We start from the raw sequence: 27,762 nt of genomic DNA on the forward strand, positions 1-27,762 counted from the left end.
GAATGAGATTTATTCCTGGCACAGTGCAGCAGGTTTGGCAACATCACCATGGCAAACTATTCATTAGCTGGTTGTTTTTCTTCTTCTAAAGGTTGAAAAGGCACTTTTTTCTGCAGTGTGTTGTCATAAGAACTCTCTTTGCCATCCTCCAGCCACCTGGACTAAGTAGGCTAATTGTGTTGCAGAGGCAGCTCTTCCAGCCTCAACATCTTCGAGTTTAACTCATATCAAGACCCATTTTGGGGCTTCTAGAACTGCTTTCCATGAATATACCAGGCGGTATTTGTAGAGGCGTTGGGTGCCTGCAGTTAGAAATATGCATATTTGCTAAATCTTCCCATTGCCACACTTCTAACCCTGTTGGAGCAAAGCAGAGACATCACCTTGCCAACAAAGGTCCATATAGTTAAAGCTATGGTTTTCCCAGTAGTGATGTACGGAAGTGAGAGCTGGACCATAAAGAAGGCTGATCGCCGAAGAATTGATGCTTCTGAATGATGGTGCTGGAGGAGACTCTTGAGAGTCCCATGGAGTGCAAGAAGATCAAACCTATCCATTCTTAAGGAAAACAGCCCTGAGTGCTCACTGGAAGGACAGATCCTGAAGCTGAGACTCCAATACTTTGGCCACCTCATGAGAAGAGAAGACTCCCTGGAAAAGACCCTGATGTTGGGAAAGATGGAGGGCACAGGGAGAAGAGGACGACAGAGGATGAGATGGTTGGACAGTGTTCTCGAAGCTACCAGCATGAGTTTGACTAAACTACGGGAGGCAGTGGAAGATAGAAGTGCCTGGCATGCTCTGGTCCATGGGGTCACAAAGAGTCGGACACGACTAAACAACAGCAACGTGATAATTCATATAGCACAAAAGCAATCCCCCATGTTCTCCCATTATGTGGTATTGTTGCCTATTTATTGTTGCAGCACTTAGCCAAAAATGCCTTCCTACTTATGCAGCCCTGTTTGCAACCTGCAAAAGTGGGGTGGCATTATCAGGCTTTTGAGGTGAGGGTGGAAGAAGGTAAATGCTTAAAATAGTTATAGTTGGGAGAATGGGGCTTTTGTGGTGGCTGTGGCTTTCCCCCCTTCACTTTTTAAAGTTAGTTGCTCTAGTATCAGAAGCAGTGATGGAGCTATAATCAGCAGCCTTGCGGACTGCCATATCCCTGCACGATGCCTCTGACCATAATGTAGCATTATTTTAGTGATATTGGGATGAAGAGAAGATGGTGACCACTGTCTTTTCTTCCCTCAATGCTACTAGAATGACAAAAAGGTTGGTGAAGCTTTGAAAAGCATCTATGTAAAACAATTTATGATAATAGTTTTTCTTTTAATCTGTAAGTTGCCTTTTCTGCCAATTAACAAAATGAAAGTAATTTCCCACAGTTAATAAATTTCTTTTAAAATGTGCTGAATCTTGTATATCATCTATCTCTATCTATCATCTATCTATCCATCTATCTATCTATCTATCATCTATCTATCATCTATCATCTATCTATATCTATCTACAGTGGTACCTCAGGTTACATACGCTTCAGGTTACATACGCTTCAGCCTACACACTCCGCTAACCCAGAAATATTACCTCTGGTTAAGAACTTTGCTTCAGGATGAGAACAGAAATCGTGCTCTGGTGGCATGGCGGCAACAGGAGGCCCCATTAGCTAAAGTGGTGCTTCAGGTTAAGAACAGTTTCAGGTTAAGAACTGACCTCCGGAACAAATTAAGTACTTAACCCGAGGTACCACTCTATCTATCTATCTATCTATCTATCTATCTATCTATCTATCATCTATCTATCTATCTATATCATCATCTATCTATCATCTTATCTATGAGAAATCTGTCTTTATATGTGAAATATACTTATGGAGGTGGCTGTTCCATGGAAGCATTGTACAACATCTTGCTGCATGAATCAGAGTTATCACATGAAGATTTACTGTACCATTTGGAGTGACCCCTAGAAGCTGCTTGATGTGTTGTTGGATTTTCTCCACTCAGTCGTAGAAATCCATATGGTAGACTGCTCACATTTTACATCTATTTTTCATGCATAATGGGGTAGGCACAAAAGCCTGGAATGCTAGAGACTATTTGAAGTGGCTTGTACAGTGGCTTCTGTACAAGATCCATCAGCTCTAAGCCCTCGTTCCCATTCCTCAACCATCATTGATTGCTCCCCCTGCCCAAAATATATTCCAAACCCACTTTTTAAATGTTCAGTTTTGTTCTTACATGGGGGCACACCTCTGCACACATTAAGTGCAGTTTTGCCAGTACAACCAAGCCTTGAAGCTGGCAAGGCAACAATAGCCACAATCACACCAGAAATGGTAAGAAAGCTTCAAAAGAAGGAGCACAACAAACCACATTTTATGGTGAGCTTTCAAGGACAAAATGATGAAGTGCACCCAGTCACTTTGACATAACTTCAGAATTTGCTCATGGATGATCCCATTACCCCACATTTTTTGGGGTGGGGATCAGGATGCCAAAAATTAACTCATTACAGTTACCACGGTGAGTATCCCTTCACTCTATAGCTTAGATCTGGATGTGAGAGGGGTGAAAGGGTGAGAATGGCATCTTGTCCCTGCAATTGCCTTCAAAGCTGAGGAGGACCCTGCTCCTTCCCAGGTGCAAAGTCCATGGCAAGCACAAATTTTGGCTGACCCCCCTGCTTGTAACATGCCCATAACACATAGAAGCCAATGCACTAGTTCTAGAATCCAGGCTAATTGGTTGGTACTTTGCTTTAAAGAGAATGGGTTGTAGCCCATTCCCAGGGAAAGTGGCAAGATGAAAGAAAAACCTTGGACCCATGCTTAGATGAAGTGTGGATAAGCCCAGAATATATTTGTTCCTAAAATGTAAGCCTCAATCTTCAATGATCAATGAAATTCCCAGAGTGGCTTACGAGAGAGAGAGAGAAAAGCATCAGCAGCATATATTGTAAAAGAAATACATGTATTTGACTTTTTTTTTACATTTACCAAAGAAAACTTATTTTAATTTTTTATCTGGAGTATCTATGTCCACTGGATTTTGTAGTCCACCAGAACTATGGTGAGTGACTAGAACAACCGCAAACATTTAAAGATTATGCAGCAAGGCTATAAAAAACTGCATGGTCTTGCTTTTTGGAGTGACACATTGAGACAGAAGTGACACATCGAGATTGCTGAAGTGTAGAGGAAAGATAGCCTACATTTGCTTTCCGTGTCAATCAGTATGAACTAAGCAAACATTCATTGTGTTTTGGGGAAAAACCAACCTGCCACAATCTGGTTACGAAATAATAACATGCTGATTTGGGCTGTGAGTTGAAAAAACATTTTAGTCACACTAGTTTTTATATTATTATTGCTGCAGTCCATAAAATGTCGGCATTTTTATTTTAAAGTGTGTGTAATAGTGAACTGACGGGAAGCCATATTAAGGCAGATAGAGACAGACACCTGCCTTATCATTAATCAATGTGGAAATTACTGTCATCATAGTGTAACCTTAAGATTGTGTGGATATCATTGTTAAACAATTGCGTATGGGTTCTCCAAAATCCATAGAACTCATTATCATCATCATCATCATCATCATCATTTTATTTTATATACCCCTTCCATGCCAAAATGGCTTCTAAGTGGTTTCATTACTTCTCTGTGTGGGATTTTAGATACTTTGGATGACTAATACAAATCATTATTTAATTATTATTGTCAGCTAATGATTTTTAAAACAGTGAGAAGAGTTGCAGGACTTGGGTTGTGGTTTGAGCTAAATTAATAATAGGGAATTATCTGGAGTGCAGGGTGGAGAGAAATATATCTAATGGGCCCATATTTTCCACGAAGGCATGGTCCCTAACTTCCATGAGAAGAGATGGATTCCTGGAATGGGGCTTTCTTAGCTTCCCGCTTAACCTGATGTGCCTCCCCCAGTTCTGTTTGTGAACTTTTCAGAACAGCAAAGGATATGACAAGGAGTTTGAAGCAGGAAGGTGAAATAGGCAAAAGTCACAGAACCCCTTCACTTTCTTGAGCGAGCTGAAATGCTTTCTGGTTTGTGCAAGATGCTGTTGGGTCCGCACATAAGATAGTGGTCTGTGCATTAGTGACTTAATAGGTTTCTTTTCATGCTATCAGTTTATCTTTTGAAGTCCAGGACATTTAGAATATACAATATTTTTTTGTTTGTACGTATTTCCCCTCTTCCCTAATTTCCCCTTGGATACTACTTAATGTAGTATCAAATTAAGCAAACTTTTGAACTTCTATGAATTTTATTGCATTGAAATGTAGGCATTTCTTATATGGAAAGTCGTTGTTGTTTTCTTCATTAAAAATCGAATGAAAGTTACCTTTCTATTTTGCACTTTATTGGGAAATTTGGTTATTCACTGGTCTAATCTGTTGTTTAGATTATTCACTGATCTAATCTAATCTATTGAAATGCACTTCCGCACCATCATCCTTTGAAATGCATTCATAAATTTAATTGACCATTCTGTTTAATTTGATTACGTTGGCATGAAAACCTAAAGACGTCCCATTCATTCTCACTAATGGCTAAAGAATGAGAAATCTGCAGCCTTTAAAGTTTTTGTTTCAGCACTAATTTGTTTTCAAAGTGTTTTACAACAAACTAAATATATTAAATAGCTTGCATTTCAGGTGCCCATTGGTGCATATAGGTGGTGCTTGATTTCTGCTTAGAAGGTGGAATGTGGCATCTCTAGGGAGCCAGTTGTGCTGTGTAAAAACTATTAAATAGAATTGTGTGGAAGCAAATGAATTTGTGAGTTGTGCTGTGTAAAAACTATTAAATAGAATTGTGTGGAAGTCTTAAGAATCAGTGAGACAACCCAGAATGTAAATAAGAATTTCAGAGAGAAGGGGAAGTAGGGCCAAAGCTCACTAAGGTTTACATGCTTACCAGGGAATAAGTGTCTAAATACAGAATTGTACTATAAGAGTAGAAAGGGACCATTTCTGCTAATTCTTTACTGTCCTGTTTGCTGAGATTTATTGTTTGACAACATAAATTTCCAGGATTGTGAGTTAGTGCACATGAATGAGCATCCAACTTGATGGCTGCTTTTGTTTCTATTTGTGCCTATGAATACATGAAGTTTCCTTATACAGTGGTACCTCGGGTTAAGAACTTAATTCTTTCTGGAGGTCCGTTCTTAACCTGAAACTCCACTTTAGCTAAAGGGGCCTCCCACTGCCGCTGCACGATTTCTGTTCTCATCCTGAAGCAAAGTTCTTAACCCGAGGTACTATTTCTGGGTTAGCGGAGTCTGTAACCTGAAGCATCTGTAACCCGAGGTACCACTGTACTGTTAGTCTGTCTACTCCAGTACTTTGACAGGCAGTCGCTTTGTAAGGCTGAGATAGAGGTGTTTCCAGCCCCACAGCCTATAATCCTTTTAAGTGGAGATGTGGGGAACTGAAGATAGAACCTTTGCTCTACCAATCATGTTGTGTCTATTGATCTATCAATCTTTCTCTGATTCACAGCCTCTCCCCAAAAGCCAGCAACTTGTGGTCATCACACAGTTTTCTAAAAGTGATAAATTAATGACCAGCCATAGCAATAGAAAGCACTGCATGATCTACGCGTAAAACAAGGCTGAGATTAAGGAGACCTGCTTATTAGTAACTGAAATATGAAGGCCCATATCCATGACTATTCCTTCCAGTCTCAAGAGTTAAGTTTCATTCTACCTTATTGTAATTCTGCCTTCCAGAAGAATAAGAGTTACAATTTGCCCGAGTTTTCTGCAGCACAGTTTTTGTGGTAATTATCAACCACACCGCTTATACACCAGGTGTCAGGGAACTGCCATCGGAGCCAGAGGAGGAGGGAGGGCTCCAGAGGGATGCCGGAGAGCGTCCCAGGAGGGAGAGAGGCAGCTCATCTGCGGGGGAAGGAAATCAGCGTAGCACCAGTGGAGAAGGGGGGCAGATGGGGGAATCGGCGAGGGGGCTCCATGACTCCTCGCCGGAGACCAGCGGGGAGAGCACGGGTCCTCCGCTGCCTACGCCCTCCTTGTGCAGAAGACTTCCGCGCAGGGAGAGTAGGCGGAGACTAGGCGTCAAAGAGCTTCTTTGCTGGAAGAAGTTCAAGAAACGCCCACTGACGGATTCTGCCAGCGATTGAGACAGCCACGGATGAGTGGCTGTCCGGACAGAAAGGGTTCACCCAGGTACCCCAGCCAGGTGTGGCGACGACTTACGCATGAGCAACCCCTAGAACCATTACACCAGGGTTGCCTTTTTGTGGCAAATGCCAGTCCATTGAAAGCTCCAAAGCACTCCATCCATCCGCAGCTCAGTTCATGACCACCAAAGTCCATTTGAAAGCCCATGTTGTGTATGGGGGTTGTCCTTCAGTTTTTTATTAGCAAGTGTAATGGGGCATCGTCATCATTTAATCAACAATCAATGACAGGCTGACATTATCAATAAGAATATTCCATCCACCCTGTTTTAGATTAATAGTCCAAATTGGTGTCTAGACAAAAGTGATAATTATAATCAGTCTGTTCAAATGAAGAAAGGGCAGTGAGTTCATCTGACCACTGAATAATGGGTGGTGGATGTTTATCCTTGCAGCCTTGCAATATAAATCTTTTTGCCACCATAATGTCAGGGACTGGGCAGAGGAGGAATGGTGGAGACTGCCTCCACAACCTGACCCTTTCAGGGAGGAGGAAGAGGAAGACAGTATAGATTTACAACAGTGGTTTGCAGGAGGTCACAGCTCATAGGCAAATGAGGTGGGAAATTGGGAAATAATAGGAGGAAGCGAGGTGACAGCTGATAGACACAGTGTCATCAGAAAGCTTTCCAGACACCCCAGAACCTGGCAAGCCTTGAAAGTAGGAGAGCAAAGAGCTCAAAGACAGAGGGCATATAGCAGCACCCGTAGAGAAGATGATGAGAGTGACGAATAAGGAAGTGGGAGAGAAGGAGGGGTGGAATTCACTCAGGACAATGTCATTACCCAAGAGTCTGGGTTCTATAGTCTCTCTCTGTAAACACTGAATGAAAAAAGGACAGTAAGAAACCTATCATTGACTTTATACTTTCCTGGGCAACCAGCCGGGAGCTGCTGACAGCATCCTGACACATAAGGGCTCTCAGGATCCACTTAAGTTGTCCATCTGTTTGTCCCCACCACAGGTATATATAGTTTAAGAGTGCATGGACATCCATGGAAGGGTGTGTGTGTGTGTGTGTGTGTGTGTGTGTGTGTGTGTGTATCTGGGGCACCTTAAGGCTGCTGTTAGGTGTGTGCTTTTGACAGTAGAGAATTACTGTAAGACATGTGCCTACTTTGGCTGGGGTGTGTGAGAGAATAGGATGCTGGACTACATGGGTCATTGGCCTGATCCAGCAGGCTCTTCATATGTTCTGGAATAGACATTTTCAACATTACATTACCAACATCTTTGTGAATCAGACAATACCTTCTTGTTGAGGTGCCATGAAGTATAGTGCACTCTAAACATCTGCTTTTGTTGGGTCAATCTCATTTTTAAATTTAAAGAAACCCTGCATGTGGATGCTAAAGGAACTTTCCATTGATGGAGATTAATGGAACACTCTAACTCTCTGTTTCCATTCACCTCTAAGTTCCTGAACATTCAATTTACAGCATTCCAATAAACATTTATAAACAGCTATTAATGGGTTTAGTTTTCTGCAAATATCCATTTATTTCCTCCAGCAGCACAGGAGATGCTGAGGCACTCAAAGCTAACAGTCCAAAAATAGACTCTAAAACTGCTCTAGTTGAAGATGTAGCAGTAGTGGATAAGTGCTACCTAAACTGCAAAACTGCAAATGGCAAAAATTCTCCATCTGATCCTATTAACTGATCTAATGTATAAATCCCACCATCAACCCATGTCTTCCACAAAAAGGACCGTGTCTCTATTTTCAGGTCTTGATTACTCAATAAAGTTAATTTATCATGAGCATGTTAATCAAAATGTAACTGACAAGACATTATGTGTCAAGTCTGTGTTGTGGAAACAAAATGTTAGTATATTCTATTTTAGAAATGTTGTTAGCTGGACTTAAAATTCAAGTTCTGAGGCTGCCCAAGTTTTTCTAAGCACTTAGGGGACAAGTCCTAAAATCTGCCAGTCTGTTTGAATAAATAATGTTGTTTTCAGGTCCTTCCATAATGATATTTCATCCTGAATATTCTGCATCCATCATGCTTCCTAAGAAACTGGCTTTCCTGCTTCCTTATATTGTTTAAAAGAGAGGTTAGCATCTGTTAGTTTGCTTGTTTCACAGAAATACTGGATCCCTGAACTGGAAGCTTTTTCCAGTAAGCTACCAATTCCTTTCAGTTGGTATATCATGGTATTCTGTGTCATTAACATTCACCTTGAACTAGAGACAATATTGATACTGTCTGAATATGTTTGATTTTCCACTCTCGGCATTGTTTATCATATTGAGCGTGCATCCCATAAGTCTAATACAGAACAAAATAATACTTGGCATAGCAAAGCATCATCTGCAACAAAATATTTCAAAAGTGTTATTGGGAGAAAACTTTTTTTTTAATCGATGGATAGCAAACAGAGGTTTTGCATCTCTCCGGCAAGAAGCTTATTGGCATGTGAAGAATTTGCACTGCCTCCCCCCTCATTTCTCAAAATACATGGTCACTTGAGTAAAGCAGACACACAGATGATAAATTTTCACATGAAAGATGGTAAACATGTAAAAGTAACAGGATTGGTGGGACTGCACCAGAGAGCCTTCTTGGGTAGCGTGATTAGACTCTGCCCAGGGAGGCCTGTCTTATTACAGTGGTACCTTGGTAGTCGAACGGCTTAGTTGTCGAACAAATCGGTTCCCAAACGTCACAAACCCGGAAGTGAGTGATCCGGTTTAAGAACGTTCTTTGGAAGCCGCACATCTGGCGCTGCTTCCGCACCTTGGTTTTCGAACCGTTCCTTGTGCCTGATGATGATGAACTTCCTGTTTCAGAAGCTTTGGGGTTGCTTGGTTGACTTCTCACTGCCTTTATTCTGTTTTGGTTTACAGCTTTTAGTTTTTGCGGCCTGCTGTTTTTAATCTCATCTTTTTTGTTGTCCATTATATGTTATTTTACAATGCTTTCATTATATACTTTTTGTGTGTATTGTTAGTTACCTTGAGCAAAATGCATTTGGAAAGCTAGGTTATAATAATATTTAAATAATATTTTAAGAAATTTAAATAATATTTTAAGAAATTAAATGTTTATTTACAGGCTGACACACTTATCCTTCCCTCCCTTTGAAAAACACGTGCCGACATTTTCCAGAATGAAATGTTTTCTGTGGTACTTCTTGAAATAACTCCAGTTCTTACACTATCAGGAAATATGTTTGAAGTACATTCATCTGCATTAGAGCTGAAATTTGCAGCTAAGACGGGGCCACCAATAATAAGATGGTATCAGTATGCCTGGGGCAACCCCAAAGTACCAGAAATATGTAAGTTGGGGGGGAAACCCTAAGGCAGAGCTTTCCAAACTTTTCAAGTTGGTGACATGCTTTTTGGACATGCATCATTTCGCGACACAGTAATTCAGTTTTACTAGCAAACCAGAGGTTAAACTAACCCCTTTGCACCCCTAGGAGGAATGTGAGGAGTGTTCACGCGACACACCTACACACTGCAGCTGGCACACTAACATGTCGCAACACACAGTTTGGAAAGCTCTGCCCTAAGGGAACACCCTACCCACCACACACACACACACACACACACAAACCCCAATCTAATGAAGACTGACAAATGGACACAGAATGCTGTGTGTCTTTTGGGGGGCTGGGGGTTGGAATGGAGTTGCTTGGAAAAGGGCATGGCTGGCTGTCTAGAACCCTAAGCAGGAGCACTCCATACTGCCAACATTCTTCTGCAGGTAACACTTATTTTCTGAACGCTATTCTTCTGATCATATTGTCTTCTCTGCCTGCAGCCAGCCACACGGGGCCAAACATACAATGTTCCTGCCCCCAAATAGCTGTTGTGTTCTGAGCCATAAGGAATTATAAGGTATCTCAGCCTAGGAAGCAAGATAAGCCCTTCCCTTAGCACAGAAGACCTTTCTGACGACACCTACAGTGCAGACGGCCTCTTAAGTTGATGCGTTTCTGCTTTTAAAGAAATGGTGCAAAATAAATAAATGAATGTCATCACTGCTGTCAACCTCTTGTTTCCACAGCTCATCATGTTAAAACTGGAACTTGTGAAGTGGTGGCTCTCCACCGATGTTGTAATAAGAACAAGATAGAAGAAAGATCGCAGACAGTCAAGTGCTCCTGCTTCCCTGGGCAGGTAGCAGGTACCACACGAGCAGCCCCTTCCTGTGTTGATGGTGCGGCACATTCTGTGGTTTGTTCTTCCCTCTCGAGTCCTGCTCTGCCGAGTTCTTTAAGCAATTGCCTTTCATTTAATCCTGCCAATATGTATAGTGATAAGGAGGATATTGAGAGTTCTTTGGAGGTATATATATATATACCCAAGGTGAACGATAGCTGGAGATTTGAAAGTGAATTACCAAGGCTGGCTGTGAAATGAAACCTCTAGGGACTTGATGTAAAACTCCGAGCACCCATACGGCTGTCTCAAGTTCGCTCATTTTAATATCTGCTGCTAAAGCTACATCAGCGTATTTGCTCCATGAGCTGCTGTTTCACATTTCCTTTATATTATTTTCGCCACAAAGAAGAAAAATCAAGGCAAACAGTGATGCCATCTCTTTTTTTAAAAAAAGGAAGTCATTTTAACATGAGAGCAGCACAAATAAATGCTTTCTTTACATTCAGGAGAGAGATTTTTAGATGGTCCATGTGCCTTTGCCTGCTGCATGTCACATGCTCTGCAAGAAGCTTGTGTTTTCGTGGTGCTGCGATGTCAGCTATCGCAGAAACAGTAACTATATCATCTTTTGAGAATATATTTCTTCCAGACACATTAGACCTGAATGTTCAAGGGTTAAGAAATATAGGCTGAAAGCAAAGAATATAACGAATCTTTTAACATGAGAGCAGCTCAATGAAACTGGAGAAATGCGAATTCTGAAAGACATTTAAATAGATGTGAGAGGCTTTTAAGCCGTTCCAAAGAGAGACATGTTGAAAATAAGCTAAACATTTCATGATACCGGGTCAGTTTTCTGCCCCTTTATTGGTCATTCTGATTGCTATTCAAATTCACATATATGCAATTTTTGTTTTGATTTCGTTATGCAGATATTTATTTATTGTTAAAACAATGCAGATCATAGTTGACATTTATGACTTTGCTAATATTGCCCTGACAATATTTCCATGGAATGAGTTAAAAATAGCACCAATATATAAAAAAACAACAACATGCCTTTCTTCTTCTTCTTCTTCTTCTTCTTCTTCTTCTTCTTCTTCTTCTTCTTCTTCTTCTTCTTCTTCTTCTCCTTCTTCTTCTTCTCCTTCTCCTTCTTCTCCTTCTTCTCCTTCTTTTCTAGCTTCAATAGTGGAACAAAAATGGTGGTGCCACATGCAGCCATGTCTTGAAGGGGAAGAATGCAAAGTTCTTCCAGATCGAAAAGGATGGAGTTGTTCTTCCGGCAATAAAGTGAAAACAACAAGGGTAAGTACCTTGACACCTGTCTGGCAGCTGTTGCATTACCATTAAAGAGGATAGATATCTGCATAGAAAATGCATCTGTAACCTGACTTCAACTCAGTCCAAGTCAGTATGTCTCGGGGTCAGGAATGATGGGAGCTGTAGTATTAATAGCTTATGGCAGGCACCATTTTGGCTACGCCTGATATATATGCATTTAGAATTAATGATGAATTTAAATACGAGCACCATATTTGGGAAGACCAGGTGAGACACGTGCACCTGCTCAGTCAGCTGTCCAGTTGTCAACTTTTGATGGGCAACTTCAACACCCCTTCTCTCACTTCCACCTAAACATTAGGAAGAACTTCCTGACAGTAAGAGCTGTTCGACAGTGGAATTTGTTGCCAAGGAGTGTGGTGGAGTCTTCTTCTTTGGAGGTCTTTAAGCAGAGGCTTGACAACCATATGTCAGGAGTGCTCTGATGGTGTTTCCTGCTTGGCAGGGGGTTGGACTCGATGGCCCTTGTGGTCTCTTCCAACTCTATGATTCTATGACTTCTTACAGTTCTTATGTTACCTGTCTGAAATTAAACCCAGAACTCTGCAAATCCTAAAAGGCATTCTGTTTTAATATCAGCTCAGTTTCCACAGATTAATCCATATCACTAACTTTTTTTAGAAAAAGTTTTTTTTCAAGAGATTCCTGTTGCTCCTCTCCCCTGCCACATCAGTTCAAATTAAATTTTGGGGGGTGGAAGAAGTAAACCATGCATTTCATGTATGCATGGCTAGAACAGCTTATGCTAGAAATTCCTTTGTCTCTATTCAATTAATTTATCAATTGCATATCCATTCAAGGCCTCTTCCTCAATAAATAGCATATCAAACATATAGATCCTCTAGATTTTTAAAATAACTTCACCCACAATCTTCAGAAATCCTAATTCAAACCCAGAACAAGTGATTTGGAAATTGCACTAAGAGTCAGCAATATATCAAATATGAATAACCTGGTTTGGCTTGTAAAAAAAAGATAATCCATAGATGTTCATGTATAACATAAGAATAACTCTAGTCAAAGGACCTGTTTGTCCTTGGTTCCATAGTCCCCAAAGAGCTAAAGTTCATAAATATATTTTAAGATCTTGTTGATCTCATGCTTCAAATCTGAAAGAATTTAATAGGGATCTGCATAAAGAATCAATACTATATTACAAGAATAGTGCCTTATAGCTTCCTTTTGATTAGAGTCTCTTTTGTTTCACAGATGTTTTGGTGTTGTGCGACAAAATAGCAGTATTCAAAGGCAATGGACATTTAGACTGATTTAAATGCAGATCTGCTTCTGTGAAGGACTTATCAAAAGAAATAGAAAGGACTAGATCAAAGGCGCCCCAGCCACCCCGAAAGACATTCCTGTGCTGTGGCATTTGAAAGCATTGCTCAGATTGTACTACAGCTAATACATCTTGTGTATCTGGTTTTCATACGACAGACAGCACCCAAAATTACATTTTGGCCAACATAAGATGCACTCCACCATGTCTACTAGCCCCATTTTATTTTTGTCCTTATTTTTAGCTATTTTTTTAATGAGAGGGAGAAGAAGGGCAAGTCAGAAAGATGGCATTGACAGTGGCCAGAGATGAGGAAAAGCTGGAGGCAAAGACAGTGGTTGAGCAAGAGAAGCAGGAAAACATATGTACAGTAGATAGTTAAAGAAAAATGAAGAACACCCCAGTCCTGTGTAGAACGTTGCAGTTTAAGGCTGGCCCCTATCTAAAAAGTTGGCTCCTGTGCTTTCTAAGCAGCTGCTTTAGAACACCTCCCCGACAGCAGTTTACAAGAGCATTTACTCGTTAATCATTCCAGTGCTTCTATTTGGACATGGGGATGTGCTACCAATTTAAAAAGTGACAACTCACAGGCCAGGTAATAAAGGACAGTTAAACTTAACAATGCACTGTAAATGGTTCCCTCTGTTATATGAAACTGAAACCACACCAACACTTACAAACCAATATTGCACTTTGGAAAGCATGTCAGATGTTTCAAAAGTGCTGAGCAGCCTGGAAGTCTCATTCTCTGAATGCAATGATAACTCCCCAAAATGCTTATTTGCTTTTGGCCACAAGGTTTGCAAAAGTACAAAAAATATATATGTAGGGAAACCCCACACACGTTGGGTGAATCAGAGAATCCTCAAAACAGCCTGGTAAGGACTAAGAACTCTCAGTGTCCATGGAATGCTGAATGCTGATTGACAGTTGAAAGGAGGGAATGGAAAACTCTGGAGGAGGAATGGAATTGAGTATGGTATAGAAGGGTACAACTGAGTGGGAGCATTCCACACTGTTCTATTTTGTAGATCTTGGACGATTTCCTAGTTTTCTAGTACTTCAGTCTTCTGCACACATCTAGGGAATACGCTCTATTGAACTCAGTCGACTTTGAATTTTGGCACAACTTGCCAAGGAAGAATTTACATATCAGAATCATCTAGTAAGGCCAACCACTGCAAGCACTTGATTTCTCACTTTGCTGTAGCATTGTCTTGGGAAACAATGTCCATAATACCCCTTTACCATTGAGACTGTATAAGTGTATAATCTAGAGCCGGGGGAAATCAGCAAGTCATAATCACAATTAGTTGAGCCTCAACTAATTAGGGTGGGTTTTTCCCCTCTTGTAAATAGGAAACATATCAGCATAGGCTGAGGAGATGTCATGCAGGCTGTTATTTTATGGTGCATGTATATGCATGTTAAATCAATGCACATGACAATCTATATGTGGGTTTCATACATTTTCATACATGTGTAGGTTTCATACATTTGTTTCATGGAGAGGCCTTTATACTTCTTAGATCAGTTGTCCCGTAGTTTCTGTCCTGATTCACAGCAGGTTTCCAAGACAGTCAAAGATGGGGTTCTTTACCTGAAAATGCCAGGGATCATCCTAAGAATGTTTGTATGTAAGTGAGTACTCTACCCTGAGTGATGGTTTTTCTTCTGTGGGAAAATCCCAAGATGGAGGAACAGAGACACATTGCTCAGTGACTAAAACTGTACGTTCATTTCTACATACTGCATCTAATGGTTAGTTCCATACAAGATGGGTTTAATGAACGGAACCAATGCAAGATGCCTACTTATATATTGTGAGGACCATGGAGTTCGTAATACATTATACATTTCCAGACAAGAAGCTTTAGATACCATACTACCAAATTATTTCAAAAGTCACTATAGCCCAGAGAGGGAAATAGCCAAGCGCTTTTCACACGCTAAAGGATGTTACTTATCATTCTTCGGCCCGGCTCACATATCCTAAAACCTTTTGGATATTGATAGTCAGCCAACAGAAAGAGCCAGGAGATTTGATGGGATACCTGGCCTTTCTCCAATAGCTGAAGGAGATTGGACAATGAAAGTAGAGCTCTGTGCACCTGTGTCCGAAAGGGAACCTGAAGACTACACTGTTTGTCAGAATGGTTCTGAATTGATACATCTTTAAAAAGACCATTACAGAGATGATAATAATTGGTAAGATTAATGTATTCATCAGGTGCTGACAGTTGTTTCTATAGCCCTCACGATCCTGATTTGTTCTGCTAGGACTGCTTCTGTTTAGTTGACTGCCCACTGAGCAGGAAAAAATAAGGATGGATAAGGAGGAACAATAAATACAGAAGGGTTGAAAATGAGTCCCTGGACTTAGGAGTGGAATTTATCTTGAAACCAAGGCTGATATTAGTGTCAATGAAACAGCTATGTCAGATGATGATCTTGTCCTCCTCTGAATTACAACAGATGTATGTGCACTTTAGGCAGCTGCAAAGAAGGGTGGGAGGTGGACAGAGTAGAACTGCTGTTTGTGCCAGTAAAAAATGCCAGAAATACAGTTCTCTTGTTGTCTCCTTCCCTTTGCAACTGCTTGCTTTCTCAACTTCTTCTCAAAAAATAGGTCTGTAGTTCTGATTAAGATAAGATTTGTCACAGTGAATCATTTATCTAGAACTCTAGTATGCAGGGTGTTCATTGCAGTGTTCCTGATAGATCCTGCAGTCCAACTGTGGTCAGCACACTAGAAGAGCAATGAAATATTTCTCACATTCAGGGTGCAATTCTCACCTCACTTAATCTGGAATAGTAGTTCTTAACTTCAAGGCAGAACACACCGGCAAGAGTAAGTTGAAGATTACTAAAGGTTTTATTTGTAGAATGTTTGTAGAATGTTTAAGGCTGCAGTTTAATGTGCGTTTATTGGGGGTTGACCTCAATACATTTATTTACACTAGTGGCCAAAACTGTGGAAACCTTTTGGGGAAAGTGTGTTTCTGAGGTTTGATGGCTCATAGCTCTACTTCTTTTTGGAGTAATACCATAACATTGAATATCAATGGAAAGAAAATTTGATGAAGAAATGTAATGCAACAAAGTTTGTTCAATTATCTGTATTCTATCAAAAGTTATAGCCAAATAACCAGAAAAAGGAAGCACAACTTGCTTAGGTTGATATGCAGTAGCTTTCCTTCATTTGAATGTAGCCAATGAGCATGAGTGTTTTTAGGGAGCCAATCAGGTGTTATGAGCCATCAAACCTCGGAAATACACTTTTCCCAAAGGTTTTCCACAATTTTGGCCACTAGTGTATTGTATTGACCTTAGTGGGACTTACTTCCAAGCAGACTGGATAGGATTTTGCTGATAGAATGATTTTTTTCCCATTCCTTTTTTTTTCTCTCCTAAAGATGCTCAAGAGTCAGACGCAACTAAGGGTGGAAACAAAATTATATTATAGCCAAAGATTCAAACAGAGACAAAGCATGTGCAAGACGAACAGGGATTTGGAGGTAGTCACAGTCAGAACCTGTAGCAGCAATTTGTAGATAATATTCTGTTGCACAAGTGGTGGGTCTGGGGGCAGGACAAAAAACTGTCGAATGTGGGAGTGCAGTACAGCCAGTTTAGAGTTGCTAGCTGGAGCCATAATAAGGCTATAGGAGCTTTCTGGAATGAATAGCTGTTCAATCTGCCAGAGTAGTTCTATGGTTGAGCAGGCAGGATTCCTGCCTAATCCGCAAGGGGATCTAGTTTCTTGGCCTGCCTCAGCCTTCCTGAAAGTCTGCCATGCCACTTGAACAAGCAGCTCGCTAGAACACGAATGGGTTAGGAAAAAGTAATGTATTAAAACTTGATTCATCCAAATCTCATGCTTTAAAAAACGAATTTAATTTTCAAATTACAAAAAAACCTAATACATTAAGGAACATTTCATTATCCAGTGCTACCTTAAGCACTCATTTAAAACATAACTAATCACTGTACATATACATGTGTATGAATGATTGATTTTTACCAGGGCTTTTACTTACTTGCTTTTTAAGGTCAGCATATTTCAAAGAAAAATATGCATGGAAAGCTTGTCTGATAGCTGTCCTTTCCTTAATTTTTTTAAATTTTTTTTTAAATGCAATTCTTTGTCATCACTTGTGCATCAACACCTGCTGATCTGTAGAAATAAACGCTCAGGAAGATATTACTCACAATAACTAGGTTTAATATAAACCCCAATATGAGGAATGTTTCATTTCCCCCAGTGGTCAGTCCAGAATTGTGACATTTTCATTAGTCCTAATAAAGGTATTGATGTATCATGAGTTTTGCAAATAGAACAATTTAGAAATGTTTTCAGTGTAGGATCAGCCCTTCATTCATTTTTGTCCCCCCCCCCCATTATATTTTATTAAGTTTTAACATTTTTAACATATACAGTCAAAATACAAATTTATCTTTCTTTCTTTTTTTGACTTCTCACTCCTTTTTCCATGGAGTTGTTGTTTCTCCCCTTCTGCTACACCCTATCTTCTATCTTATCAAATCATAATCACAATACTATGATCTAATTACTTCTGTTGTTCATAGCTCTAATCCTGCTTGCGAATTCATCATACTATAACATTTCTTCGAATGGTTCAAAAAAGGCATCCGTCCTTCCATAAAACACCTTCAAACACCTTCATTTGTTTGCCTTCTCCTTCTTGCCTCTTTCTAATCTAGTGCTTCCTTTTCCTGCACATTTAATAGGTGTGTAGAAGAGGGGATTTCACCAGATGTAGCTGGCATGACCAGCTGCAACTGCTGGAATTTCTTCTTCAACACGTCTATTCAACATGCAGGAGCCCCGTACCCTTCTACAACTTTCTACTCTAATACTTCGAGAAAAACCGATTTGCACTTGAATCCTTACAACCCACCCAAAGAGCAAAACAGCTTCCAGGTGTTTTGGCTCTCCGCATTGCTTCATGGCCCTTATCCTTTCACGATTTATCTGCTCTATATAACATGCTTGTGATCTGTCACAATCTTTCCTACTTACATCTGTGAGTTAGGGCCACTGAGTGCTATTTATTTAGCACTAAAGCATGTGAATGGCTCTACAAGACCTAGATAAGGCCCAATTATTTCTCCAAAGCGCTTACATAAAACAAGAATTAATCACAAGAATGATCAGAGGGCAAGAAAGCGGGGGTTGTGATTAAAGTTGTAGAGCTCCTGCACACCATGGCAGGTTTTTAATGTCCGATTATTTAACATTATAGTACACTTTAAGTCAAATCTAATTCAAAATGCAAGGCAAATATATTTCTTCCTGATAGGCTAGGAATATGCACCGATTCTGATTAAAACATATGAGTTTCCCTTCAGCAATTTGGTTTTCATCTGTTAATTTTACCAGAACTATGCACTTGCAAGATGATAAGAGAATGGAAAAGGCTGACAGTAGTAAGTGAAACAGCAACATGGAATGCTTCATTCAAGGCTATGGAACACGTACCAATTTTGAATGCACCTTGGCAATATTCTCAAATATCATATTGATGGCTCTTCAACACTATTCCTTGGGAAATCACTGTATAGTACATAGAACTCTTTGTGAAAATTAGTGTCTTCCTACATCACAGTTACACTTTTGGTAACTAATAACCCACACAGTAAAAATTATACTTCAGTTCATTTCAGAAAGGGCATTTTCATTAAGTACAAATTCATCCAGCCTTCCATTATGAAGTCTGGTATTAGCATCTAATGAACCTAAACATCATAATGTTTCCTGGAAGGCAAAGGCAAATATTTCTATAGCAGATAATTAAATGGAAATATAGTCATACATCTCCTTACACATATCTTTATTTTCTTCGCAAGTGAACTATTTCACCATTTTAGCATGGAAGGATTGGGAGTTTCAGGAGATTTCCCCTATGGTGTTTTCCTACAGTGATGTCTGCCATTACATCCCACATGTTGCTTCCTAAAAGTGTAATGGTCCCATTTTAAAGAGTGTAGAAATCTCCACTGCTGTCTCAGGTCAGTGGTTCTCAAAGGGTATGGAGTACCACACTGATGTGTGGTGGCAAGTGTGGCAGGAAGGTTCAAAGGCAACCAAAATAACTTTTAAATATTTCAGTGTAGTGTAATATCAAAACATTTTTTTCAACAATGGGGGGAGAAATGGGGAATCTGGAGCCTAATCTGGTTTATTGTGGAGTGACATTAGTTCCTCGAGTATTTTTTTTTAGTCACGCCCAAATTTACATAATAAACAATGGCATCAGGTATTTCTAACATTTTCTTATAAGCACTGTTATTCTATCTGGAGTTCATCTGAAAGATATCTGTGCACATAGCGGCCACAATCTGAAAAGCTGTATGCACAGATGGGCCCCTTTGTTAGTTCATGAAGGCCAGGTATTGTGAGCAGATTCCCTTCCATTTTGGACAATGGGAAAATCCCAGCTGTGGTCGCAGCACTTGCACACTGGATCTCAGCCATTCTGTTTTTGAAGCATTTATCCCGTGGTTGTGAATTGCAGGTGTTGCATTAAGAGACAAAGCAAGAGGTGTATCGCAGAGGCAGAAGTTTCGTTTTGTTGTGCGTGCAAGAGAGAAGGGGGTAGATTCTTGCTTAACTCCATTGATATTTCTAGCCATTATTTACAGGCTAGTTTCAGCTACTTAGAAGTAAATGCAGACTTTCCTTTTCGGTATGCTAAAGCATAAAAGACACCGGAAATTATGTGTCCAGAATAATGCAGATTGGGCCCCTCAATGGAACCAAACAAAGCAGCCCAAATGTGCATGAAATATGGGAGCGTGTCAGAGACGGGGACGACCCTTAAACAAAGTGAGGCAGCAGATGCTTCCTCTGCTACCCTATAGCCCTCCGGTAGTGGCAGGGAGATGCTCTCCTGCAACCAGCAACTTTTGCACATGGAACAGATGAGGTGCTATCTTGTCTCCAGGCAGCAAAGCGTCTTGGGGCCACCCTGATCTGCGTCCTTATAGATTTCTGTATGAAGTTGAATAGTGGGGGGAGGGGCATGATACTAAAATTTAATTAAGCTTTTATTGTTATTTACTAGTTTAATTGCAAACAATGCAGTGATTGCAGGTAATGTCATAGTGCAGTTACATTACATTCCACCAACAGCTAATTGTAACTGACAGTGCCCATGTTGACCATTAAGTAGTTCTCATTCAGTTGCATCCAACATCGCGCAAGTGTATTTCTTTTCATCCAGAGTGGGATTTCCTCTTCCTTCCTGCCCCTGTATACTCCCCACATCTGCAGAGCAGATATTGGGGGGTGCAAGGGGAGAAGAGAGGAAAGAAAAGTCCTATTACAGCTGTGAAAATCTGTTCTGCTAGCAGCTGGTGGGCAGCCACAACTGGGTATCACTCACTGATCTCAATGGGTAGTACTCCCAGGTAAGTATAGGGTTACTGCTCAGATCCATTTATTTAGGCAGATATTTGACTTTCCAGTTTAATTTTTTTTTGCCTGTTTTATCAGCTGCTTCTGTTTGTACTTATTATTGTTGTATTGGGGTTTTTCATTTGATTTTAATATAGTTGCAAGCCACCTTAAACATTGTGTGCACAGTGGAAGGACAGGATACAAATTTTCAGAAATACATTCCATTGCTTTCACTGGGACTTATCCATGACTAACGCTTGCTGGGTTGAATCCTGAGTCCTCTGTCCTTGCAGAAAAAGTAACATTCATGTGGCCTTCCCCCCTCATTTAAATAAATGTTGTCTTCAAACAAACTTACATTTGTTCATTGGTCAGAATTAACACAATTTAATAAATTACTTCCTTGATTTACTTCAATTTAAAGAATGTTGATCTGCCTTAGGATAATTATATTGACAATCTATTTCATTAACTTGGAACATTTCTCGTTTATTCTGTAAGAAAGAAGCTATATTTTTCTACAGCATTTAAAGTCACTTTATCTTTTCCTTAAAAGCAAAATGCTCTGCCACTAATCCCAGTTTTTGTCTCATACAACTCATTCTAGTGCCTGACATGTGTTTGTTTCTTAGGCAAACGTGTAAAACCCTTCAAGAACAAGGAGATTTCTGCTGTGCCTGGTGACAATTTTTGTTTATTCCACATACACACACACAAAATATTCTGGCTCCACGTTTGGGGCAATAGTTGTCATGAATCCTACTATTGGTCAGATTCTCAGGAAGGGCCAGAAGGTTCGTTGAGGAGTAAAGAGTCAAAACCTCTCCCGAAAGATGTTCCAGCCTTGCTTTGTTACTCACAGAGCAGCAGGTGTGTACAAATACAGGTTTTCATAGTTGTAGCGGTATTTAATGTATTGTACTGTTTCTCAAACTTACAGAGCACCATTTAATCACAACATTACCATTAGAAAAATTAAACATATTTTTTGCAAAGTATTATGGGGCTGTTTATACGGACAATAAGTTTAAAAATAGCATCGTAGACTCGTTATTGACTACAGTAGCCACATCCTTTGTGTATTTGTGTCCTCATGTCTCTGGTCAAACAAGTGTGGCTTTTGCAGAGCTTTAAGTTATCCCCTAGTGAAGCCTTCTTTCCATCAGTGTTTTGTAATAAACCTGTATTGCAGGCACCTAAATACAGGATTACTATCCTAAATGTACAAAAAAACATTAAAAAATATATCACAACATATTCCAATATTTAAATCCCAATAATATTGAAAGCACGATGTTCTTAATCTCGCTGGATTATCCTGGCCTATAAGGATAAAAGCCAAAGCAAAAACATGGTTTTTCAAAAGTGTATTATGGTAAATGCTGCAATTACAGTGATATGTGATAGATTGAAATAAGAAATGTAACTTTTGTAACTTGATTATTTTTCAGGTTTAGGCTTTAACAGTGGTACCTTGGTTCCTGAACGCCCCCAATGTTGTACGTTTTGGTTCTCGAACGCTGAAAACCTGGAAGTAAATGCTTCCGTTTTCGAACATTTTTCAGAACCCAAACATGTGACTTGGTTTCTGCTGACTGCAAGAAGCTCTTGAAACCAATGGGAAGCTGTACCTCGGTTTTCAAACGTTCAAATGTTCCGGAACGGATTACGTTTGAGAACCAAGGTACCACTGTACATATTAAATCATTAGACCAACATAAAATTCCATCCACTGTAGCCAGCAATATAGCATATTCCAAAACGGTGTTTAGCAGTCAACAAAGGCTTTCACAAACAGGTATTGAAAGCTCATCATAATCTGTGCCAGCCTTGTTTCAGAGAGGAGCTCCATAGAGCTCTATAGTAAAGGACTTCTCTCAGGTTGCTACACACCATGTCTCAGTTCATGGTGGCCCCACCAGGAGAATCCCCTCTAATTATCTTAGCAGACAGTCAGTTACAGTGGTGCCCCGCAAGACGAATGCCTCGCTAAACGAAAAACCCGCAAGACGAAAGGGTTTTCCGATTTTTTAGCGGCTTCGCAAGACGAATTTCCCTATGGGCTTGCTTCGCAAAACGAAAGCCCATAGGGAAATCTCCGGGGACAGCGGGGAACCCTCCTCCCACCGCAAGCCCCGGGAAGAGAGGAGAAGCTGCGCGCCTTCTCCTCTGTTCCCGGACCTCCCACCGCAAGCCTTCAGGACAGGTCCGGGAACAGAGGGGAAGGCGCGCAGCTTCTCCTCTCTTCCCGGGGCTTGCGGTGGGAGGAGGGTTTTTCCTCCCCACCGCCAACATTCAGAAGGCTGTTCTGAAGGCTGGCGGTGGAAAGAAAAGCCCTTCTCCCGCCTCCAGCCTTCAGAAGAGTTCCCCGCAGGGCTCCCCAAGCTGTGAATGTCTACCGCGCGCGAGGGGCGCTCTGCTTAAAAGCGCCCCTCGTGCGGGGCAGCAGGCTGCTATCCGCAGCTTGGAGAGCCCTGTGGGGAAGTCCGGCAGGGCTCCCCAAGCTGCAGATGTCTGCCCCGCCCGAGGGGCGCTCTGCTTAAGAGCGCCCCTCGAGCGGGGCAGCAGGCTGCTATCCGCAGCTTGGAGAGCCCTGTGGGGAAGTCCGGCAGGGCTCCCCAAGCTGCAGATGTCTGCCCCGCCCGAGGGGCGCTCTGCTTAAGAGCGCCCCTCGTGCGGGGCAGCAGGCTGCTATCCGCAGCTTGGAGAGCCCTGTGGGGAAGTCCGGCAGGGCTCCCCAAGCTGCAGATGTCTGCCCCGCGCGAGGGGCGCTCTGCTTAAGAGCGCCCCTCGCGCGGGGCAGCAGGCTGCTATCCGCAGCTTGGAGAGCCCTGTGGGGAAGTCCTGCAGGGCTCCCCAAGCTGCAGATGTCTGCCCCGGGCGAGGGGCGCTCTGCTTCAGAGCGTCCCTCGCACCCGGCAGCAGGCTGCTATTCGCAGCCTAGGCAGCCCTGCAGGAACTCTTCTGAAGGCTGGCGGCGGGAGAAGGGCTTTTCTTCCCACCGCCAGCCTTCAGAAGGCTGTTCTGAAGCCTGGCGGTGGGGAGAAAAGTCCTCCCCCCCCCACCAGCCTTCAGAAGAGGTCCGGGGAAAGACTGTCCCCGGACCTGGTCTGAAGGCGGTCTCCCTAGGAACGCATTAATTGATTTTCAATGCATTCCTATGGGAAACCGTGCTTCGCAAGACGAAAAACTCGCAAGAAGAAAAAACTTGCGGAACGAATTAATTTCGTCTTGCGAGGCACCACTGTATATTTGGGAGCAGGTGTCCCTTTTGATATCCAGACTTGCAGAGTTGCACAGAGTTTAATATGTAAGCATGTGCACCTTAAATTTGGCTTTGTATCAAATTGGCAGCCAGTCTGAGTAGGATTGCCCTAGTTGTTGTTATTATTTATTAATTTTTTAATACCTGGCCATTTTCCCTGACTGGGACTCAAGGCCATTTTCCCTGACTGGGACTCAGATAAAAATAACAACAGTTACCAAACAATAGCCCATGTCTTCCTTACTTGCAACTTTACCTACAAGTTTAGAATTCTGTTTGTCTTTTGTCAGATTTATATCCATGCTCATCTGTTATTTGTTCAGGTGTTTTCAAATTTCAAATTTATTGGATATGTGACAGTCGGGTCAATAGAATGTGCATATATATTTACTGGATTTACATATCTTCCCACTTTTACTTCTTGTATATTTTTGACATTTTGGGTTTAAGTGGTTCTAAATCTAGGACAAACAGCAAGGAACACAGCCAACTTTGGGTCAATCCGAAAGAGGAGGAAGACATAAAAGCAAAATAAGAAAAGCATGTAATAGCAAACGGCACCCAACAACTGACATTGCAGTGTACATTGTTATGAAGCTCTACCTGCAGTTTTTAGCTTATAATGCACTTATGTCTCATAAGGAACTTTGTGTGTCCCAGTCAGTACTAAACAATGAGCCAAAAAACATCTTCCCTTTGGTTGCAACCCTTTAACTTGTTCATAACAAGAGTTGAGGTGAGCAGTAAGGTGCCATGTTTGCTGATAACACCGAATAATTTAGGATTGTTAAAGCAAAAAGGGATAGCAATGAGCTCCAAAAGATTCTCTCCAGGCTGAGTAAGGAACATTAAAATGGCAAGTGCAATTAAGTTTCGGCAAGTATAACGTGATGCAAATTAGAAAGCAAATAGGCCAACACTACATTCATGCAGATGGCATCTGTGACAGACTAGAAAGGGATCTTTCCGTTGCAGTAGATGAAAACATCAACCCAGTGCTTGACTGCTGTGATGAAGGCAAACTCCATGTTAAGAGATGGTTATCTTACAGCTTTTGCCACCTGTTATCAATAATATTCATAGATTAAAATACCTTTTGGGGGGGTCTCTGCTGTTTAAGAGCTTTAATTGGCTCATGCTATTGGTTTACAGTTTTTAAATAATTTGAATGGGCAAGAGGAAAATTCAGTAGTTAACAACAACGTTAAAAAGACAATCCTTTCAAAATCAAGTTTTACTTACCGTATTTTCCGCTCTATAAGACTCATCAGACCACAAGACGCACCAAGTTTTTGGAGGAGGAAAACAAGAAAAAAAATATTCTGAATCCCAGAAGCCAGAACAGTAAGAGGGATCTGGCTTCTGGGATAGTCGCCTGAAGCCTCTTCAGGGCAGCGGGATGAAGGCTCCCCCTGCCCTCAAGAGGCTTCGCACGGCTAAGCCAGAAGCCAGCACAGCAAGAGGGATCGCTGCACAGTGATCCCTCTTGCTGTCCTGGCTTATGTAATAGCCGCTCGGAGCCTCTTGAGGGCAGCGGGAGGAAGGCTCCTCCAAGAGCCGTGCTCCCTTTAAAGAGCGGGGGGAAAGCCCCCAAGAGCTTGACTGCTGTGGCTCTTTAAAGGGAGCGCTGAGCAGAGCCTCCCGCCTGCATTTGCTCCATAAGACGCACACACATTTCCCCTTACTTTTTAGGAGGGGAAAAGTGCATCTTATAGAGCGAAAAATACGGTATCTCTTTGACATTAAATGGACTTCCCTTCAAAGTTAAAGGGATTAACCTGCCAGGAAGCTAGGTCAGTTGCATTGAACCACTCTGTTCCTAGTTAATAACAGAGAAGCTTGAGTTGACCCACGTGAAGAAATTGAGGCAGGAATCAGTGAAGATGGAAACGCCAGGCCAGGGCTGTTACTGTTTGTGGCAATAAGTAGAAAACAAGAAGCAGTGGGTGCATAGAGCTGACATAAATAGTGCTTAAACAGTAGGTTATGGACAACTCCAAATTTGTGAGATCACAGGTGTTTTTGAGTAGATTATTGCAATTATCACATGATAGTCTAGCTATCTGGAACTTCTGTTATAAGATTCTTTTCAGCAAGGCAGTATATTTGTGGGAAACTCTTTGCCCATTCAGGCTTGCGAATTGGATGTCAGCTGCTCATCTGAATCTACCCTAGTCTGTAAGAACTAATAAACATCAACTGATAGCATCACAAGACATAAATGGTTTAGACATTAAATTGCTGCTGGGCCAGTTGGAAATCTACTGAAAGTAAAAATGTTCAGGGCACTCAGTGATAGGCAGCAACATCTACATCTACCTGTTTTTACCCAGGAGGATGAAACACTTAGCAATTAGGGTGAAATCAGAAATAAATTCTGAGTTGCAGGACTGCAGTTTATTTGCTTTGTTTTACTTGCAGTTCATATAATGCCAATTGTTTATGATAATGTTGCAGATGACAAGAAAAAAGCACAGTGCATTTGTACTGATTTTATAATATTCCTATTCTGGGATTGTTAATTCCAAATATATGTTGGAAATGAATCAAGTTGTTGTTGTTGTTGTTGTTGTTGTTGTTGTTGTTGTTCTTCTTCTTCTTCTTCTTCTTCTTCTTCTTCTTCTTCTTCTTCTTCTTCTTCTTCTTCAAGAAACACCTTATAAATGAGATTCATGGGGAAATGTAATAATTTGGGACTTGTTTTCTGACTTTTAAGCCACTAATGTCTGTCACTGGATAAAGAACTTCATGTTCACCTAGGCTTTTTAAATAACTGATGGAGTCTGTTATTCTCACAATTTTTCAATCTGTGCTTTAACTTGTAAGGGTGGTATGAGGTACTTGAGTGTATTTATATTGCTTTTGATTTATTTGGTTTTATATCTTCTGTATATTCTAATTGTTTTCTTATTTATTGCAAACCACATTAAGAACTTATGTTATGCCACCAGTCAGTCAATCAGTCTTTGTTTCCATCATGTTTTCAAGCTTATTTCTGCAGGCATGGAAGTATTCATACCAGGATGTTCCACATTTTGATTTTTTGACGTGGAAAGCTTGATAGAAAATATAATGACAATAAAAAACAAGATGATGAATGATGCCCAAACCAATAAGTTGGTTTTTTCTCAGAATGCACAACTGTGAACTATGTTACCACAATCTCCTTTGCTTACACAAATCACATACTGTTGATGATTTGACGAAAACATACAGCACAGTTTCCAAAATCCTTATAACAAGTGCCTCCCCATCTGTTCAAAAATGTGTTTTCAGACAAACTCTGCTTTCCACGAAGTGCAGAAATCATAAACTACCTCCATTCCACTTGCCTGGCTGCAGAAGTCTACTGTAATCTAATACAACAGTCACACAGGAGACTTGATGATATTATTTGTTTTCAGGCCATGCATACATGTGTCACAGACACAGGAGAGGAATTCCCCATTCCTTCCCATGTAGGAGGGAATATCTCTTCTAATGTGACATCTATAAGTATTTATGGCAAAAAATTACACACAGACACACACAATATTAATTTTATTTATTTATTTATTATATTTATTTCCTGCTCTTCACCAGAATACCCCAGGAATAGCTCAGTTGGAAAAGCATGAGACATTTAATCTCAGGGTTGTGGGTTTGAACCCCACGTTGGGTAAAAGATTCCTGTATTGCAGGGGGTTGGACTAGATGACCCTCTTGGTCCCTTCCAACTCTAGGATTCTATGAATAAACAGTTATTTTTTTTAAAAAAAACCCAGATATAACTCTTACAATTAACAAACAAGTAAAAAGAAGAGAACATGAAAAAGAAGAAGAAAAAGAGTAAGAAATAACAAGAAAAAACTGACAGAACTTAAAACTTATAGGGGTATGGTATAAAGGGGAGGCCACAAGAGTATGCTTACTACACAAAAAGGTGTGGGACAGGAGGAAAATGAAATGCCCTTCCATTACCTTTCCTAGCTAAACTCCCCGGTTTTAAGGAATTTTCTCCCTGCTCTACTATGAGAGGGCAATTGTGGTGGCAGGGGTGGGGAAGGCTGCTTAAAAACAGTCCTGGAAAGATTGTGGGGGGTGTCCACTGCCCCCACCAT

At 40.9% G+C, this 27,762-nt stretch overlaps 1 protein-coding gene across 4 annotated transcripts in view; it reads left to right on the plus strand.

The window, feature by feature from the left end:
• The window catches only part of TAFA2 (TAFA chemokine like family member 2), a 152,812-nt gene that overhangs the window by 115,472 nt on the left and 9,578 nt on the right, over nt 1–27,762 (plus strand). For 3 of the 4 annotated variants that reach the window (XR_014160520.1, XR_014160521.1, XR_014160522.1), the window contains exons 3-5: nt 10,254–10,406; nt 11,535–11,659; nt 21,030–21,267. Coding sequence is in view for 1 of the 4 variants with exons in the window: in XM_081878151.1 (XP_081734277.1) it covers nt 10,254–10,406; nt 11,535–11,659 (278 nt within the window). In the remaining 3 variants the exon portion in view is untranslated. The remainder of the gene's footprint in view (nt 1–10,253; nt 10,407–11,534; nt 11,660–21,029; nt 21,268–27,762) is intronic. The other variant, XM_081878151.1, reaches the window with a different exon arrangement.

This window comes from Podarcis erhardii (genome assembly GCF_964252035.2).
Source record: "Podarcis erhardii genome assembly, chromosome: 10".
NCBI classification, from domain to species: domain Eukaryota; kingdom Metazoa; phylum Chordata; class Lepidosauria; order Squamata; family Lacertidae; genus Podarcis; species Podarcis erhardii.